This window comes from Taurulus bubalis (genome assembly GCF_910589615.1).
Source record: "Taurulus bubalis genome assembly, chromosome: 12".
NCBI classification, from domain to species: domain Eukaryota; kingdom Metazoa; phylum Chordata; class Actinopteri; order Perciformes; family Cottidae; genus Taurulus; species Taurulus bubalis.
The window spans coordinates 17587235-17607634 of NC_136600.1; the positions used below are offsets into that span (position 1 = coordinate 17587235).

At 40.2% G+C, this 20400-nt stretch overlaps 3 protein-coding genes across 4 annotated transcripts in view; 2 read left to right on the forward strand and 1 right to left on the reverse strand.

Moving 5' to 3' along the window:
• rbfox1l (RNA binding fox-1 homolog 1, like) overlaps window positions 1-9847 on the reverse strand; it is a 12157-nt gene extending 2310 nt beyond the window's left edge. Inside the window, exons 1-10 of one of the 2 annotated variants that reach the window (XM_079227644.1) lie at window positions 9690-9847; window positions 4224-4460; window positions 1252-1431; window positions 1070-1123; window positions 901-993; window positions 739-808; window positions 587-646; window positions 359-494; window positions 227-266; window positions 76-143 (exon numbers count right to left, since the gene is read on the reverse strand). In XM_079227644.1, the coding sequence (XP_079083770.1) occupies window positions 76-143; window positions 227-266; window positions 359-494; window positions 587-646; window positions 739-808; window positions 901-993; window positions 1070-1123; window positions 1252-1431; window positions 4224-4460; window positions 9690-9776 (1025 nt within the window). In that variant the 5' untranslated portion in view covers window positions 9777-9847. Of the gene's footprint in view, window positions 1-75; window positions 144-226; window positions 267-358; window positions 495-586; window positions 647-738; window positions 809-900; window positions 994-1069; window positions 1124-1251; window positions 1432-4223; window positions 4461-5511; window positions 5581-9689 lie in introns of those variants that run through there. The other variant, XM_079227645.1, reaches the window with a different exon arrangement.
• Window positions 9848-10601: 754 nt separating this feature from the next.
• rps9 (ribosomal protein S9) lies at window positions 10602-12738 on the forward strand. Its single transcript, XM_079227430.1, has 5 exons — window positions 10602-10640; window positions 11299-11411; window positions 11509-11631; window positions 11809-11995; window positions 12478-12738. The coding sequence occupies exons 2-5, from the start codon at window positions 11315-11317 to the stop codon at window positions 12653-12655; spliced, it is 585 nt and encodes a 194-aa protein (XP_079083556.1). The 5' UTR covers window positions 10602-10640; window positions 11299-11314; the 3' UTR covers window positions 12656-12738.
• Window positions 12739-14418: 1680 nt separating this feature from the next.
• mboat7 (membrane bound O-acyltransferase domain containing 7) lies at window positions 14419-20398 on the forward strand (the record flags this gene model as incomplete). Its single annotated transcript, XM_079227776.1, has 8 exons — window positions 14419-14494; window positions 14866-14995; window positions 15599-15725; window positions 15814-15970; window positions 16424-16619; window positions 17214-17366; window positions 17541-17717; window positions 18366-20398. 8 exons carry the CDS (start codon window positions 14419-14421, stop codon window positions 18766-18768), a joined length of 1419 nt encoding a protein of 472 aa, XP_079083902.1. The 3' UTR covers window positions 18769-20398.
• Window positions 20399-20400: the final 2 nt, after the last annotated feature.

Below are 20400 nucleotides of genomic sequence, written 5' to 3' on the forward strand. Positions count from 1 at the left end.
CCAGCCTTTGAAGTGGTCCCACCAGCAGTAAAAGCTGATTTGTAATGGTGCTGTGAGTGGTGATTATCTGCCTACCCATCACTGTAGGTTGCTGTGGCAGCAGATGCTGATTGAGCCACTCTATACGCTGCAGGATAGCCACCCTGCACAGAAATAAATAAAATAACATAATTAGAGCTACAGCACTTTAAAATGACTTGGAGGAGGAAACAGCACAGGTACTTACGTAGACCTCTGCTCCATACAGTCCATCCTGATACACCATCCTGATGACAAGTGATGAAAACAATATTTAGATGTTAAAGCAGTGAGGGAAGTGAATGTGCACCAGGCACCGGTACTGGACACAGGGTCTTACTGGGGGTAGGCGGGCATAGCAGCAGGCGCGGCCGCAGCAGAGCGAATCGTGTTGTAGACGGCTCGGCCTCGGCCGCGCAGCGCGGAGCCCCGGTAGGCCAAGGTGGGAGCGGCTACGGGATACGGGAAACTGGCAACTAAAGAAAAAGATAAACAGTCGAAAAAGGGAATAGTACAATACTAGTGTTCTCATTACAATAACAGATCAGCCTTGTGAAGAAGAAGTTACCCGTATAGAGTTCAGGCGCATACATCGCCCCCATGACGGGGTTGATCTTCCATCCAGGACCTGCACAGAAAATGAGAATAAGTTTCATGGGACACACTCAGAAACCTTCAGCACACAAAGTCATGTGTGCAAAAATTATTGAGGTGTCTTACTTGGAATTTCACCATTAACAAGAGGCGTCTGGGGCTTTTTAGTAACTACTCTTGCAGTGGCATTATTAACCTGGAGAGACAGAGAACGGAACAAAGACAATGATTAATGATAAGTATGCAGGATATTAATGTGGAAACCAAAAATAGGGAATTCTCCCTCACCTCAATCTTTCTCCCCTCCACAATCGTCCCATTCAGCTTTTCTCTTGCTCGGTCAGCCTCACTCGCAGTCTCGAAAGTGACAAATCCAAAGCCCTGCAAGTCATATTGTTAGTTTAGATTCTGTTTTTGTTCTTTCAAAATTAAGTTTCAGCTTTTATGTGGTGCTCACCTTGGAACCCCTCTCATTGAAGATTATTTCTACATCAAGGATCTTCCCAAATTGCTGAAAATGGTCAGAATAAGTACATTATGTGAATATAATATATCAGATACAAATAAATCTATTTATTTGATATATACAAAAATTTGATGAATGCATTATGACTCTGCATGATATTAAGAGATTCCTACCCCAAACATCTGGCGGAGGTCCGGGTCTCTGAAGCGAAATGGGATGTTGGAGACATGGAGGCGTTTCGGCTGGGCCTTACCTGACCCCTCGTCATCACTTCCACCTTCTGCTCCGCCCCCTGATGACACAGACACGCTCAGAGACTGGGGGTCAGAGCTCAAAGGGGCCAAAACGTCCTCCTGACAGTGAGAATATGAAAATAGGAGGAGGAGAGAAAACCAGCACAGGGATAGATGAAGAATGGGCGGGAAGGAAGAGGACACAAAAGAACAAACAAAAGCAGGGAGATGGAAAACAAAAGATGGAAAAAGAAAGAGTATGAATGAGATGAGAGTAGATGAGAAGAAAAAACGGGGAGAGGGCATCAGTAGAAAAGCAAAGAAAGAAAGGGAAAACAATTTAAATTAAACAAAGTCCGGCAAATCCGGCAACATCTTTCAGAATTAAAAAAATAATAATTCAGTCCTGAAAGCATCACATGGCATTAGGCAAAGATCATTTTCATGAAGTGATTCAAACCAAAGGTCAAAGAGCATTCAGCAACCAGTGATCCTTCTCAGGCAAATGTGAGGAGGCAGGAAAGGGCTCCATTTTAGTGAGGCGTCTTTGAATACATGCCTGTCGGACAGTATAAAGACTAATGCACAGTACAATATCAATAAAGATTAAATATCTGAAACTCAAACTACGTATTTTCACTCAAGCTGTGGCAAAGAGAGTTGAATACAGTTTAAGCTCCCCTGAAAAGCAAAAACGACTGTAGTTTAGGCGTCATATTATCTAAGCAGTTGTCATAAGCTGTATTATAAATATGGTAATATCTAACTCATTAAAATTGCCTCATGCAGAAAAATCCAAATACTAATATGCCAAAACCAAAACACTCATTATCCCACAATGCACCACGATGCTAGTGTGTGCATGTGTATGTGTTGATCAACCAGCATCATCAACCATTGCAGAAAATAAATGTTAAATATATGTTTTAAGTCCAAACAAGAAAGGGAAAATGAAAAAAATTAAGAAGAAAAAAATACAGTGAGCTTCAGCAGTGAGAGCCAGAGTAGGAGCGGAGTGCATTGGGATAAAAAAAAAGAAACATTAAAAAGCAAAGAAAAATGACTGGAAGAGTATTGATATTGCAGTCCTTTATGCAGAAGTGAGGACTTGAGTATTAGCATTCTAGTACCAAGAGGCAGATAGTAGAAACGGCCTCAGTGCAGCAGGGAAGAATGAGATTAAACCAAAGTAAACAAGGCAAAGAAGGTGCGCAGACAGCTTGAAAGGGAAAGAGAGAAAACTGTACGTTCCAAAAGGGTCAGTCTGGGGTCACGGTGCTGCTTTTCTGCCAAGGGTTAAAGGTATTTTGTCAAGGGGCATAATTAATAAGTTGGTGATAGACAGAAAAAGGTAGAGAGACACATTCACACACAGCAGCGTTTTACACACACTAACAGGCCACTGGATTACACTACACTGGCCATGGCTAACTACTGCAGACTATACCACATCCATCCACCCACACACACACACACACACACACACACACACACACACACACCACAGACAGGCTACAGAGGAGGAGAGACAGGGAGAGAGGGTTGAGGTGGGTGGTGGTGGTGTCATTTCACGATGCAGAATTGTGTTTCTGGACCTGAGCGATATTTCAGAGGGGGAAAGGGGGTCATCTGGTCAGCCTCCCCCTTTAACCCCCTCCCTCCATGGCGACGTCTCAACTTTCCCCCCGAAAATCAGCACGGACCCAAGTATGTCAGGGGCTCTAGTAATAAAATATATAGATGGGGCCACAAAACACCATTTATGAGAGGAGGAAGAGAGGTGCCTTGCAGCAGGACACAGAGCCGACTAAACACCTCTGAACTTATCGTAGTGGATGTGTTCAGATTGTTTTAGTGTATGCTGCCATATATAAGTAAAACTAATGTATATCTAAACGGAGCCCTAAAAAACGTTTTGTCTTCATGAAAGTGAAAAATCAGCCAAACAAATATTTCAACCTGTTTCCAAATGTAATCATATTTTCAAAGAATTTTCCTGAAACTAATGTCTGAGCTAACATGCTGATGATCAGATAGCACAAGAAGCTTTTGTTTTGCATGTATTTGGGTTTTCATTAAGTGAAATTTGAGCTGACGATGGCGCTTGAAGAAAAGTCACAAGTTTAACAAAGTCATGAGAATATATCCTCTGGGGACCTTAAATACCAGTCGAAAATTTCATGACAAACGTTGTCAAAACATTTTCCTCAAACCAAAACTGGAAACCATAAATGTCTCCACAAGGTATCATTGCAACACAATATCTTGAGTTGATTTTTAATGGAAACAGGTTGAATGAATTTGACTGCACTGGCAGATGTTGTTACTTCTACTTTTTACTAATAATGAAAGCAAGACACACAATGACAGACATAATGCCATGTTGAGAAGATGTTTTTTGCAATGTGACAAACTGTGTTGATTTTTCTTAACAAAAGAAACGTTTTAAAAATATCTATTCTTGTGTTCTCTATCACAAACATATGTGATTGGATTGGATGGACCACAAAAACTCAACGAACAAAGTGTAAGTTACGTCCTCTCCAAACTTAACTATCAATATCATCACAAAATGTCACAACCATAATCTTGAAAGGTGATCTGTTTTATTGCCTTCTAAATAAGACACAGGGGAGACAGAAAAGTGGAGATTTATTTTCACCAACAAATCCCCACTCAGCTGCTGCCCCTCACTTTGCGTGTGAGCGACATTCCCGTACATGGACACAACAGTGGCAGTGCGTCTCTAAATATAGAAGGAAACTCTATCTGGCCATGTTCCCCTGATAGGACTTGTGGATGCTCTACCTGAAGCAGCAGGGTTTCGTGTAGCATTTACTTGCTGAAGATCACATTTCATTGGGACATACATTGCTTGTCATGATGTGCTTCCACCCACAAACTGTTCTCACCGTGTTGATGGATGTCAGAGGCTCCGCCCCGTCGAGCTGAGGGCCCTGATATATTCTGATTTGGGGATGTTCGGGGTACTCTGAACTGTGGTGTGCAGAGGTAAAATCAAGAGGTGGCAGTCTGCCCACAGATGTTGGTGGACCTTGACCAGGCGGCGGGTAGGAGGGCGGAGGGCCGTAGACCTGAGACAGGGAGGGGTCACCGCTGCCGGGACCGGCCTCCTGAGAGGGGCCTCCCTGAGGAGGAGAGAGGGAGGCAGGAGTGAGCCTCACAGGATATCAGATGTCAGAGGTGTAAACAAACTAACCACCATGTTTGTACTGTTTGTACTGCTTTTGCTTTCACAATCATTAATTTTACTTAGTTTGAATGTAGTTTATGATGCATAAACAAACAGCAGATAAACACAAATGAGTGAGAGTGGCAGAAGGAACATGTAAAATCACAACTTCTGAATGTCTTCATGCTGGTTTTGAGACAAAAGGACGGTAACTTCTTGATAAAATACTAAAATTAAAAGGATCACTAACTGCCAGTGGTGGAAACTAACATTTACTCAAGTACTGTACTTCAGGTACTTGAGTATTTCTATTTTCCGCTACTTCTATTTCTACGTCTTCCTTCATTTAACTTTTTAATCCACAGCATTCATTTGAGAACTTAGGTTACTTTGCCGATTTATAATAACAATAAAAAATATAATCTTTATTATCATCTTTATTGTATCCATCTATCTTTATTGAGCCATGGAGGGAAATTCAGCAACACAGCATTATAGACATTAATTAAAATTAGCCTCACCTTTACCAGATGCAAAATTAAAGTGATGTACACATTGATGTATCAATAGTAATAAACTAATAACTTACATTATTTTGAAAATAGCCATTCTGCATTGTGAGAACTTTTACTTTGTTACTTTCAGTATAGTATGTCTGCACTATTTCTACTGATACAGAAACAATTTGTTGATTCATAAGTTAATTCAAATTATTTGGCAACAATTTTGATAAATATTTAACCATGTGTTTTTTTGTTTTATACAAAGGAACCTGAAAACAATGTGACAGGAGTTTGTATTCAGACTCATCTTAAAATCTGGTCACTACATCCTGATTTCAGTCAAATCACACTGTAAAACTAAATGTTAACTCCAGTCAGAAACAGAAAGAGTTCGACTGAGAAATGTAAATGAAAACTGCTCACAGAAACCGAGGCGAACAACCATCTTATACAGCGTTGATACAAATTAATAATCCAAGTTAGGAGCTAAAAGCTTTGTCTTACCCCGTTACTGCATTCCTCGATCTCTGATGCATTTTCCAACAACTGCTGCATCTTTTAATGCAGCTGACCACCCGCCTACTGCACCATAAGTGCTACTTATCCACCAATCACATCAAATGATCTCCAAAGCACAAGGGACCAGGACGCCACACCAGCTGTGGTCATCCGTAACTGTCAATCACCTCATCCCCCACCCACACTTCACTTTAAACACACACACAAACACGCACGCACGCACGCACGCACACACACACACACACACACACACACACACACACACACACACACACACATACACACACACACACACACACACACACACACACACACACACACACACTCTCTCTCTCTCTCTCTGCGGATAGAAGAGCTCTTCGTCCAAGATGAAGTATTTATGAAAGTAAATGCTTCTACAGTTGCAAGACAGTAAATCATGGTAAAGGTTGACTCTAAGAATACCACGTTTGAGATGCCAACATGGTTTTATTACTCTTTCAATCTTATTTTTTTTTTTAAATAAGCTCTTTCATTCTTTTCAAGTAATAATTCTGACTTCATGCTCAAATATTTAAGAATTACAAACCATGCTTTTGTGGCAGTAAAAAATAATACAACGACTCTGATAATTACATTATATCAAAAGATATGGTTAGTACAGTACTAGTTACTACTTACTCTACTTTGCAGCTCAGAATTTTACCAACAACATTAAAACACAGCCGTCGGCAGGTAAAATCTTGTCAATGTTTTTAGTAACTATATGGTAAATACAAAGCTACAGACAGCAGCTTGTGACAGATTGTGACGATATATATATGTTGATTAGTGAGCTTTAAATATGCTGCTACGTGGATTTTGTTTCGTGTTTTGGAAAGAGCCACGCTGTTACTGGTCTTTCTGCTAATCTAAGCTAACTGGATTCTGGCTGCAGCGTCAAAAACAATGGACCGACATGAAAGTGGGTTCAATCTTCCTCTTGTCAACATATTTCCCTCAAGGTCAAACTTTTCCCCTAATTGAGTATATTTCTATTGCAGCATTAATATGTTCACCTCATTACAGGTTTATAGAAGTCTTTGCATCTCTGTATCCAAACATAAGTTATATCCACATGTTGAATTACATGCAAAATACCAGAAGTTTGTCAGCCAGCTTTAGGATTTAGACTAGAGGGATGTATTTTAGTTAAAAACACTCTCCACTCTCATTTCATAAACTCTCATAGGTCTCTCTATTAAATGATGTGCTCAAGAGGTGTGACAAATACAAGATATGAAGATACAGTGAACAAGGTTTAAACACTTGGGCAAAGTTTTCAAACTTCAAACACTAAGGTTTCTAGCTAGCGGCATTACAGTCCATCAAGCTCTTTAATGTTTTCTGTTTTAAAAAACATCTTTTACAATCCACCAGATTATTTGCAGTCGGTTTCCCAGAACCCTGAACTCCTTCATTTCTCACTCAGTCTGTTTGTTAAATTAGAGTACAGGTTCTCTTATGAAGACTATGAGGCTACAGATTCGCCAGCGGCTCTGTGAGGCTGTCAGTCACAGCTGTGCTTTGAGCTAAATGCTAACATCAACATGCTAACATTCTTACAATGACAATGATAAAATGCTGATATTAAGCAGGTTTAACGTGTATTATGTATGTTATTTATTATGTTCACATCTGTGTTTAGCATGTGAACATGCTCACATTTGCTAATTAGCACTAAAAATGAAGTGCATCTGAGGACAATGCGATGGAATTAGATTTGCAAGTACTTTTGTCATAGGGCACTAGAGGCAAAGGCAGGGGACAACTAATGTTACTAATCATTCTGAGTGAGACATTATGTGTTTACCAAATGTCATGGCGACAATGGTTGTTGAGACATTTCACACACACAAAATCCCTCCAACACGTGTTCAGATATTTAAGACGAGTGACATTCCCACCTCTTGAGCTGTGACCCTCGTGTGGCAAAAAAATGTTCTGGGAGTTGGCCGATACGAAGAATACATATATTCTCGTGTTGACGAGAGTTCGTGCTTACACAAAATATTTACACAATTTGATTTGATAAATAATCAGTAATGTGGGTATAACGACTAAGTAGGTAAAGGCAAATCAAAGATGACCTAGACAAGTTTGGTAAGTTCAGAAGCCCTACTGGGATGTAAATTATTAAAAAGGACACATTTTAAAAGCCAACCCTGCTATTACGTTTGTTGTTGTAATTCTTTCTATTTCTGGAAAGTATAATGAGGGATTCTCTAGGTTGTGTAACTTACAATGTCGTTCTAGAACATGTTTCAAAACATGTCAACACTAACCCCCGTCTGTATTGTATCCCGTTCATCGCAAGAAGCAACCAATGTCGGACTGCCTCGACCCCCCTCACTGATTAAAAAAAGACATTTGAGTCAAGATAACACAATCTTTGAGATATCACTACCAGTCTTTGTATTCCCACAGACTGTAACCACCAGCCACTCTGTCTGATTCAGTATCACAATGTCAGCAGACACTGTGTCCCCCCCTTTTCCTCCTTGCAGGCTTTTTTAAAATTTCCATTTGTTCCTTCTTGCTCTCGTCTCCCTCCTCAGCTGTCATTTTGTGGTCAGAGGTCAACGGCTCTGAGCCAGGTGCCTGCTGGGACAGCTGCCACAGGATTTACACACAGACGACACTAAACTGCAGATGTGGCCTTTTAATGCCGGCTAAGTTACAAATGGTAGTGAACATGAAGCTTATCGAGTGAAACTAAATATCAATTTTTCCACCCATTCATTTACGACATCTTGCCGGTTCCTTTAATGATATTCTAAAAGATATTGTTAGGCTTTTATCAGATGAAAAGAGAAATGGTGGAGAGACAGAAGGCAAAGACATGTGACGAAAGTCTCTGACTGGATTTCTTATGCTCTTCAAACAAATGTTTTGCTTCAATCATGCAAACGTTTCTCCATGAAAACCCCTCGGAATTATAACATTTCCAAGTAGTAAAAGTTCAGATTGTTTTGGAGAAGAATCTTATCCCTAAGGCCTCAAAACTATCCTTTTGATTACAGTCACCTCCCAACAGTACCTCTCTTTTCTAAACTGTTCTAACAAAAAAAATGTATGTGAATATTATGCTTGAACAGCTAAATACTCACAATACACAGTGCACAACAGGCAAGTTTCACGCCTATTATAAGTAGAGTTGCGTGCAGAAAACAAGAAAGGTGACAGGATCTTCTCCTGTGACTATCTGCTCTGGAGAGGAGGGCTAAAAATAAAGCTGGTGTGAAGCACAGAGACAAGGTAGAGATACCAGATGCATTGTGGCATTAATGGTATGTCAGGGACACTTACACACACACACACACACACACACACACACACACACACACACACACACACACACACACACACAAGCACACGCACACGCACACGCACACACACGCACACACACGCACACGCACACACACACACACACACACACACTACTAAAAGATAACCCCTAATGTGTCCTTACTATTAAATAAATAAGACATTCCGCAATCAGTGAGCTTCACCCAGCTCCTATCAAGCTTCTAATCTCTCGGCTAATGTTTAGTCAATGTCAAGCAAAACAACTCTAACTAAATTAGATGTAATATAAGACTGCCTATCTTTATTCTTCTGAAGCACTTTGTGATCTTGTCCCTTAAAAGATGCTATAAATAAACTTGACTGGCTCATTAACTGAAGGAAATAAAGACCCCTTTGGTTTCTTCTGGGGAATTTAATGTTTTCCTCTTCACTATTGTCTTAATGGTTTATATGCTACACTGACATTCCTTTCTAACTTACAATAAAACAACTATATAGCACTTAAGGAACTAGTTGATCAACAAAAAGGATAATATCCTTTTTATCAATTAAAATGGTTTCAGTCTTTTTTTTAAGCAAAAATTGCTAAAGATTCATTTGTTTCAGTTTCTTAGATGTGAACATTTTCAAATTCCTTACTATTCTGTTATGGTAAAATGTATTATCTTCTGGTTCCCAACTTTTGGTGACGTCAACTAGGGGTTGTTGACCCAAACTCATTCAACTATGGGTTAAATGTGCATTCATATAACACAGTTTCTTATTCCCAACCTCTGAATCCATAAAGTCTCAACAAACTGTACATTCATGTGAGAGCAAATGAAGGAGAGTTTTACCTGAACTATGCCGGGGTAGCATGAGGCGGTCTGTGGGTAGACGGGGAGTCCATAAGGCTGGAGAATCACAGTGGGTGAGGAGAGCATGGCCCAAAAACCACGCACAAGGAGACAGGGAAAGGTGGAAGATGGGAGGAAAAGGAGAAGGAGAGCACGGGAAAAGGAAGGGTTATTATGCAGACAGGAGAGCAGGCGGTCAGGCTGGGAAAAAAAGAAGAAAAAAACCCAACAGGAGAAGACCAGATCCAAGAGGGAAAGAAGGTTAAGACTCAATTTAACCTCAGAGATGAGTCAAAAACAAAAACACAAAGAAAGTCCACAAAACAGCCGATGTCCTGTCCAGATTAGACAGGATACAGAGCAGTGAAAGAGAAAGCAAGTGAGCCTCTGTGTCCATCAGTTGATCATGCAGCCTGACAGACAGAAACACATGCCGAGGGTCCCATTTCAGAGTTTTATAAATAGTTCCCCATGTCCTTCTCTCCGTGTTTACCACCTTACCACCCTTACTCTTAAACATGGTGTCATGCAAGACTTCACACCACATGTTACACACTTACAACAATTTATTTAACGGTGTATGAGAAAACCCTGAATATGCTACAAAGCAGTTGCTTTGACCCCTTGTGCAACGTTACCCTATAGTTACATGCTGCACCAGTATAAATGCGTTACAACGTTATGGGAGCATCTGTGATTTCCTGAATTGTACTAATGATACGCGTATCTGAAGGCAAGCTGGAGCACACACACTTATTTTAAACTAAAGACATACCGTCAGAGTTCAGCTGTGTTTTCCTGGTTGACCAGCAGAGTGCGATAAGTTCCACATTTCCACTTCCGTTCTGGCGCAGAGGTGCATTATGGGATATGAAGCGCGGCTTCCGCCCCTATAAAATGAAGGAGAATTCCTTCAGCATTCTCTTTTCTCCGCTGTCCTGAGCGATACAGGTAAAGACCGCGGCCTCGCATCGCTTCACGCCACTAACGCACAGCATTTTAGTCTTTTTGACGTACACACTTACATAGACAGTTAAAGTAAACGTAGTTGTATGGGTTATTGATCATAAAACAAACGTATGATTTAGTAAATGCTTGTTGAAGTGAAGAGCTAGTTCAGCTAAGCTAACGCGTCACAACGTGGTACAGCTGCGGCCTTGTCGTAGTGTTCTCAGTGTATGTTTTTAAACACTAATATCTTCCCCATAAAACACTGAGCAAAAATGGAACTTTCTATTTTGATTCAACGTTTCAGTGATTTGACACCTCTGGTTGTTGTATTGGCCGATGATTAAGCAAAATATCGTCAGACTTCTCTGGTGTCAAGAATTCCTCGTGAATGAGGCCAATATTGCAACTACTCAATCTGCCTCATGCAATTTGTGGATTAGATTTTTAAATCACTTGTGTTGTTTCACATACCGTTATTTATTCCAAGCTTTTTTATAAAACTTGTAGCAATTTGCACTATTCTTAAATAAGTTTAACTCAAACTGTGTTTCCAGTGTGTATTGAGTTGCCAATACTGGATGGCTGTTTATTTGCGAGTTTAGATGGAGTAGTTTCCTTTTTCGATTCATCCCACTAACCTAGTTTCTATCTGTTGCAGGCACTAAAAAGCCGCCATGCCCGTTGCCAGGAGTTGGGTTTGTCGCAAGACTTATGTCACCCCCCGTCGTCCCTTTGAGAAGTCCCGTCTCGACCAGGAGTTGAAACTCATCGGTATGCTATGATTCAGTAACACCAGTTTAACTTAACTTTAAGCATGTCCTTTTTAAACTAGAAATCACTTGACTGACTGTTTCTTTACTCTTTCAAGGCGAGTATGGTCTGAGGAACAAGCGTGAGGTGTGGAGGGTCAAGTTCACCCTGGCAAAGATCCGCAAAGCTGCAAGAGAGCTGCTGACTCTTGATGAGAAGGATCCAAAGCGTCTGTTTGAAGGTATGCATAATTAATTAAAACAGCTTTGGGTGTTGTATTTGCCGATGATTAAGCAAAATATCGTCAGACTTCTCTGGTGTCAAGAATTCCTCGTGAATGAGGCAAATATTGCAACTACTCAATTTGCCTCATGCACTTTGTGGGTTTGCTTGTTAAATCACTTGTGTTGTTTCACAGGTAATGCTTTGCTCAGGCGTCTGGTGAGGATTGGTGTACTGGATGAGGGTAAGATGAAGCTGGATTACATCCTGGGTCTGAAAGTTGAAGATTTCTTGGAGAGGAGGCTCCAGACCCAGGTCTTCAAGCTTGGACTTGCCAAAAGCATCCACCATGCTCGTGTCCTTATCCGCCAGAGGCACATCCGGTAAGATCAAAGGCACCAGGGGAACAAATGTCATCCAGGGGTCACAAGTCTTATGAGGGACTCATCAGAAACTCAATGCTCTCCTTTCATCAGAGGCCCATCAACTTTTAACACTCTCCGCTGAGAACGGTTAAACATTTCATTAAGGTCACTTCGGTATCAAAACCGTATACCTTATCTATAAACATTGCCCAGAGCCAATCCTGCCACCAAGGGCTTGGACTGTCACAGTTGTGTTGTGGCCTTTCAGGTAAGGCATGGAGGATTGTACCTCGGGCAATTGTAGCATTCCCTACAACTTGTATAATGTACTCGTGTAACATTTTCTGTAGTGTTGTAACAAATTCCCCTCAGTAAAATCACCAGTTCATCGGTGGCACTAGCCATCAACATTACATTTCGATAAAATGGTACATTTATTTTCCATTTAAAGCGTAACATTTGGAATGATGATTTCTAAGCATCTCTATCTGTCTTTGCAGTGTGCGCAAGCAGGTGGTGAACATCCCCTCCTTTGTGGTTCGCCTGGACAGCCAGAAGCACATTGACTTCTCCCTGAGGTCTCCATACGGTGGTGGACGCCCAGGCCGCGTCAAGCGAAAGAACGCCAAGAAGGGCCAGGCTGGAGCTGGAGGAGCTGACGATGAAGAGGAGGACTAGGAAGGATGACGTCCAGGAAGTGTTCTGATGCTACCTGTTCTGTCAAATTTTCAATAAAAATATTTGGTCTGACTGAAAACTCAGTTGTTGCATTTTTCTCAGAATAGTTGCTCTAATGAAGTCTATACATTTCATTTAGCTGACTCTTTTATCCAAAGTGACTTACACTTTTTTATATATACATAAATTAATAAATAATACATTTTTGCTCAAGTACACTATACTAGTGTATAATCTTCCTCTATTACTAAGGTGCAAGTTTAAATGGTGGCATAATCATGGCCGTATTATACTGAGAAAAGTGACCGTTAGATGAGACGTTGAGTGCATTTGTTATGCATGTCTGCGGATAATCCCATGAACTGAATTCAAGGTTTAATCCTCGCCCACGCTAAAGTCCCAATGGTCAACACTCCTACCCACCCCTACTTGGAATGGTACAGTCCTACATGGCGTCGTCGTTCTCCAACCAGGAAGTGGGAGTTGTGTGTTTTTTTTTGTTTTTTTTACTGCTAACTGCATGGGTTGAACGTGCGGGCTGTGCCAGAGACCTGAGTTATTGAACCTGGGTGATTTAACAAGTTGTAAGTAAAACTTTAACTGTCGCTCGCTTATTGAACGGTTAGTCGCTGTGTTGAGCACTAAAATAATTGTTTGATCTTTCATTTAACGTTTGCGCCTCTGCAGACTGGTGCCAGTAATCATGAGATCAACATGATTGGTTTTAACCTCCGCCTTCCAGTCTGTTTTAATTGTGTATAACAATTTATAAAGCAGTGACTTTCCATTTCTCGGGTTATGTTGCTGTTAGCTAACTTAACGCTGCTGTGTAAACTCACCTGCAGGTAGCTTTTAAGGGCAAGAGTATGATCCTATGTGGTGGACACATTTTAGTCACCTCACAAAATATAATTTATGTAATCTGTTTGAACTCCTTACTGAAGCGATCAAAGATGCAGTGGTTTGCCCCATTATTCTCCCTGGGTCGAAAGACCGAGATATCCTGTGTACCATATCTCAATCTACTTCCTCTGTTCGCCTGTGGAACAGGCGAATTTCCGTGTTATGTAATATTGCAAATGTGTGGTCCGTTGCACCTAACGTATCAATGGACCATTTCATTTGACCAGTCAAAAAAATAATAGTACAGAGTTCTGCAACACAGTTAGATTGTGCTCTTGCACAAGTCACCGGATATTGTGAAATGCACCCTGAAGATTTTTCTCAGTATTGTTTCGTGTCAAATTTAAATAATCTTATCTGGATTTCTGAAGGATTTAGAATTAACAATTTTTGAATGAATTACTATGTTGTGGCTGCAAAGAAATATTTCCCCAAATGTCAAATTTGGGGGAAGTTATAGGGCTATAAAGAAAAATCATAGACTATGAAGCAGCATTTATTTGTAATTAATCAAATACAAACCTAGCGACACACCCTCACTTTATGTATGTTACTTTTGGATGAAGTTTTCCCTCCACTTTGTCATAATATGTGATGAAGCTCTGACAACATCCTCAACACCTACTGTAGAGTTGAATCAATATATCTGTGATGCAGTCTCAATAAAAATAGAAAAGATTAGCTTCACCAAGGTAGTAATTGTTTTAGGGTATTTTAATGGATTGTGTTGTATTTCCTGCATACATTTGGTCAGTGTTCTGTTCCCTCATAATTATGGATTGTCTATTAATGATGTTTCATATGTATATAGTTATTCATGTAAGTTTAGGGCTGATCTGTGTTTGTGTGCCAGCAGAGCGATGTCTCCTGATGAGCAGGTGTACTTGGGAATTCTTGCTGCCTCCATCCCTGTTGGATTCCTCTTCCGTTACCTCAGTCAGTATATTGGAACATAACATAATAATGATAATACATTTGTATTGTGGTACAGAAAACAAACTAGGATTTATCATTTTTCACATATAGAAGATTTGTTTTGCATAATGTTTTTTTTCTATAACATCGTTGGAGATGCTCAGTTATGGACAGATCAATATTCTTCTTGTCAAAGCGGGGTGCCTGTATTACCCACAACACAGGTCATCGTTTTCTGTTTTCATTGCTGCTGGAGAGGAGAACAATACGTGGAGATATACAGATTTCTTAAAAACTTTTAATACTGTGTCTCAGGTGCTTTTCCCACCCCATGCAGCTCCTTGATAGGAGGTTGTAGGTGGCTTAATTGTTTATCTTTGCTTTCCCTTCAGGTCCCCCTGTGAAGCAGGGGGCAGCTCTCCTTCTGGGCCTCTCTATCGCCATCGCTACTTGTCACATCCACACCCTCCATTCTCTTGTGACGGTGATTGGAACATGGATTATTATAAAGAGCAGCTGGCGGTAACGTATTTCACTGAAACATTTCACTGGGACACACACTGTTAGTACAAAAGTCCGGAAAGTAAAGAACAGACACCAATGTTTATTGATTTTTCTACAGTATCAAATAAGTCACTAAAGTCTCTGAGATTTAAAACATATAGAAAAAGGTCCCATAAAACTTATCAGAGCCCAATATATCTTGAAAGTGCTTGTTTTCCCATTACATATGCCAAAGAAAAGCAGCAAATACTCAAATTGGACAAAAAGAATTTCAGACATTTTTGTCTTTGCTTTTAGCTTCTCACATGTCCTGTTGTTTATTTTAAATTACTGAATATATAATTAATTTATGTAGGTAAAAGTGTTTGTATCTTTCTTTCCATAAAATATCTCAATAATTGTTTTTTTTTATGTGAAAACAAATAGATACATGAATTAGATAAATGCTCATTTCTAACACTATTCGATTTTGCTGTGGTGTACAGTAAATGCTGATGCTCGTGTCACACAACAGGAGTCAAGGAGTGCAAAGGGGACAAAACTTTCGACATGACCTGCAGTGTAGATACTGTGCAGACGGAACATGTTCTCATACTCATAACATCTGTCTCTGTCTACTAGGCATGCCCCAGCATTGAGTCTCACCTGGACCTTTCTCTACCTCCTCTTCTTCCGTCTTGTCACCTGGTTCGGTCTGCCACAACCGACACCTTTTGCCAACGCCATCCAGCTACTTCTCACTCTCAAGGTACACAACCATTATCAGATCTATGGAAGCAACAGTGTCTTTACAGTTTGGCCATCTTTATTTATGTATTTTTCTGCTTTTAACTCAGATGGTGAGTCTCGCCAATGAGGTTTACAACTTCCACATGGAGAAGAAAAAGGAAGTGAGCTCTTTTGCCAAGTCTCCCGTCATTGGTGGTCTGTCGCAGGAGCCCTCCCTCTACGACATCCTGTCCTATAGCTACTGTTATGCCGGTATAATGACCGGTAAGTCTGTGGAAACATCTGACGCTTCTTAGGATTTTCTCCGAATAATGTTGGTGGGAGGAAGTTGTGTCAGTTCTGATTTTATAAGTGAACTTTTAGAAATTAAGTTTGTGTGCAAGCTGTTTATATGCATGCGTGTTGTTGTTGTTGATGTTAATTTTATTTTGCATGCATTTTAACTGTTGTCTCTTTTTGTCTCACTCTTGCTACTTGTCCAATATTTGTGAGTCCATATTGTTTTCCATATTATTTAGAATTACTTCTGTTTTTTCATATACCTCTACTCTCTTTTTGTTTTCTTACTCCCCTTTCCTTTACAACACCAACCTCTCTTCTATTGAACCACACTTTCCTCCACCGTTTCCTTTTGTGTCTTCCATTTTCCTTACTGTCCGTCACTGTCTTATCACCGCTGCCTTCATTCCATAATCTCCTCCCTCCATCTCCCTAAAGGTCCGTTCTTTCGCTTCATAACGTACGTTGACTGGCTGACGCAGCCGAGCCCGCAGGCTCTGCCCGGCTGGGTGCCGTGTCTGCAGCGCTTGAAGCTGGTTCCCGTGTACGCCGCTTTGTTCCTGGCTGTCAACTACGTCTTCCCACTGGCCTACGTTCGCACAGAGGAGTTTCTGGACCAAAACTTTTTCTTCAGGTATTGTTAGTCTGTTAGAAATACTTACAATGTCAATAATAGTAGCTGAAGATTTATTATATAATAATCCTCATAATTTCATTAATGATGTGAGCAACTGCATACGCTAATGTAAATGCTTCTAAAAGAATAAACTGAATCAAAGCAACTAATATAAAGAAAGATCTTTATCCAGCTAAAATACAAGAATAAAATATTTTTAAAGCTTTTTTTACAAAGTTATTTTATGTAATGGAAAACATTTAAATGTGGTGAAAACATATCATAATATAACATGTAGAAATATTTCAGAATATTTCCTAAATTGTCCTGGTAGCCAGTTAACTTAAACTTCAATGTAATGATTGTACAATATGTCTCTACTCATTTCTTTTCAGGAGTGTGGCTGCTGTTTGTCAGAGGAAGGCAAATGAAATGAGACTAATGAATGAAACAAAGCACAGAATATGATTCACAGTGAGCTAAATGCAACAGTGCTGTGGTTGAGGATAGTAGTGGAGGGCCCAGTAGTCATTTAGGGTTGAATGTTTTAGTAAAATCCCTCCAGTTGTTTGGTACGGTAGAGATAATGCACTTTTCTCTCTCTGTCGCCAGGCTTTTCTACATGGTGGCAGTGTTCTTCGTGTTCAGGATGCGTTTCTATGCAGCGTGGTGTGGAGCTGAGGCTGGTTGCATCAGTGCAGGTCTGGGCTGCTATCCTGAGCAGGCACTGTCCAAACCTGGAGGAGGACCCACAGTCCACTACAGGTACATAACCACAGGACTAACAAGTATTTTGAAAGATGATGCATCAATATTTGTGTATTTTGTAAAATGTAATTGCATTCGTCTCTAACATCTCAGTGTGTATTAAGTTCATATTTTTGTTGTTGAAAGTTGATTTTTATGCCAATGTTTGTTTGTTTTTTCCCTTGTGGCCAGCTCTGATCCCACCAGTGAAGACAAATATGATTTCAAAACCATCCAGAACATCGACTGCTACAACACAGACTTCTGTGTGAAGGTCCGCCATGGCATGCGTTACTGGAACATGACGGTGCAGTGGTGGCTGCATCACTACATCTACCCGAATGCCCCCTTCAAAGCCTACGCTCTCAGGTCAGGCTTTATGTTTGCAGCAGTTTCTGCTTGTATTGTTTTAGAAAAGCATGAATCATTTCATATTTACATACTTACAATCAGCTGTGTACTTTAGTTTTTATCAAACATGAATCAAATAAGAGTAAATAGTGCATTTTTTGTGGCTGCTGTCATGGATTTAGTTCACCAGTGAGTATTTAAGGAAACATGATGAAGTAAATTGGAGAAATTCTTAAACTACAGGCCATTGTGTCAAGGAATAGAGGAACAGGTCACCCAGTGCAATAGTGTGACTTTTTTGTGTGTTTATAATATTTTTTTACCAATGCTTCCTTAGTAGGATAATTTTTGGTTTTGGTCTCCTCGTGGTATTTGTTGACAATAATTCAAATACAAAATATCACCAGATTTATCCCTTAAATTTAATTAAATTAGATACAATTTCTGTTGTGTTTTAGTCCCTGAAAGATGAACAACGTGTTGCGATTAGTTCATATCCTAATACACACTTTGAATATTTCCCTTTCAACTTCTTTTGCTCGTAATCCATTCTAAACTGCGCCAGCATCTTCAAATGACAATAAATAAAATGACCGAAGCCAAAACGCCTCACAATGGCGTGTCCGTATGACTTTAACATCTCTCCTGTTGGTCTGTAACTCTCAGGGCTGGCTGGACCATGTTCATCAGCGCCTACTGGCATGGACTACATGCCGGTTACTACCTCTCCTTCCTCACCATCCCCCTGTGCATCGCAGCCGAGTCTGCCATGGAGACCTCTGTACGAGCTAAACTGGGTCCCTTTGGTCAGAACATCTTCGACTGGGTTCACTGGTTCTTGAAGATGAGGGCCTACGACTTCATGTGCATGGGCTTCGTGCTGCTGAAGGCCTCTGACACCATCAACTACTGGGCGTCCATCTACTTTATCATACACATCATCGCCGTTTGCTGTATCATAGTTGGCAGGGTTCTAGGAGGCAAACGGGAAGGAAGGAGAGGGGACAAGGAGGAGAAAAGAGAGGGAGAGAAGATAGAAAACTTGAAAACTGGGGAAAAAAATGACTGAAAGGAGGAACAGAAAAGAACTGAGTGGGTACTTTTTTTTGGACATGAGGAGGAGTTACGTCAAGACTAGAATATAAACATAAATCGCACATACTCTTATCTTCCTAGAAAAAAATGTCACACAGGTCCAATGAGATGCATTGTGGGAAAATGGGAAAGTTATTAAAAATGTAAAAATAAATCAGACAACAGTGCGACAAGAAACATCTGGTAAAAGACATTCCATGTATGTACAAGGACATAAAAGTACTGGGAGAGGAATGTTTGAGCTTCATGAATGTTACTTTTATAGTGTGAGTGGCCACTGGGGTGTAGGTAACAGTTCAACAGCATCTGCCTGTACAGTGTGTGTGCTTTTATTTCACAATACCGTCAACAGTTTGAAGGGTTTAATCAAACTATATTTAAAATTTAAAATTTAGACTGTTGAAATGTCAAGATCCTGTTTTAAAAAACGGGCAGTACGGTTTGTCAAACAATAATAAACCAAATCCTCATAACGGTCTTAAAAAAAGTTAAATGTGATTTAATTGAGTTTCCATAACCAACTAAACATTCCAGCAGTGCTCAGTATTATGTTACAGTACATTTATACTGGAGTACAGAATGGATTGTGATTGAAAACAACATCATGATGGTTTCATTGTCAGGACTCAGACATCATTTATATGTGTTTTCAAATCTCCTAATTTTATGGTACAAAATATTTCTGCTGCCATTTGGCATCTAGATAAATTAGATTTTGACTGTTTTTGACCACAGTAAACAGTCTTAGTATAATTATGTTTTTGTGATGGTTAAGTGCTGAGAAAGTACAATGTAAAACTTACTGTGCGCGGTCCAAAATACATTTGTATTGCTGTCTTATTACATAAGGACTATTGTGTTTTAAATGTGGTTTCCAGCATTATAATGTTCCTCATTTTGTTTACTAAACATTTCAGTGCTTTGTTTTACTCCCTTAATCCAGTGAATCCAAAATGTCTCTGTTTGTTTTCTGTTGTTCCGCCTGCAACTGTGAGCATATGAGGAACATCTGCACTGACAGCTCTGCCGCACTGTTATATACAAGTGTGTATTGTGTAAGATTGCAACAGTCCGTTCACTGCCAAAAATGTCTGTACTGCCATCATGGACCATTCGGGGTTGGGACCAAACATTTGATACAAAACGTTGCCTGTTTCACATAAGCTGCCAATGAAATCATGAATAACAGCACAGCTCGGGCCGGGCAATATGGTGGAAGTCATTGGAACTATGTTGTTCACGCTATTTTCCGGGACACTGAGTTTTCTTTCACTCACTCCTGTCTAGTAACTCCACTGTGTCTGTGTTGTATGTGAGCATGACTAACAGCACAATTGAAAGGTCGTATCTCCCAATGGGCTTTCACCCCCACATGTAACCTCAAACTGAGATCATTTGTATTACAAACATATTTTGTTTTCACGCCTTCACCCTGACCCTCTCTGTGCCACAACTCAACCCGTGTAGAAATAAGTCCCTTTGTTTTCATTATTGCACAGTGATGAATGTGTCTATTTATTTGTCAGCCTTTTTAGCTTCACAATGACTGTAAAACTCCCTGCTCTGTAACATTGTTACTTGTGGAATACATATCAGCATTTCCTCA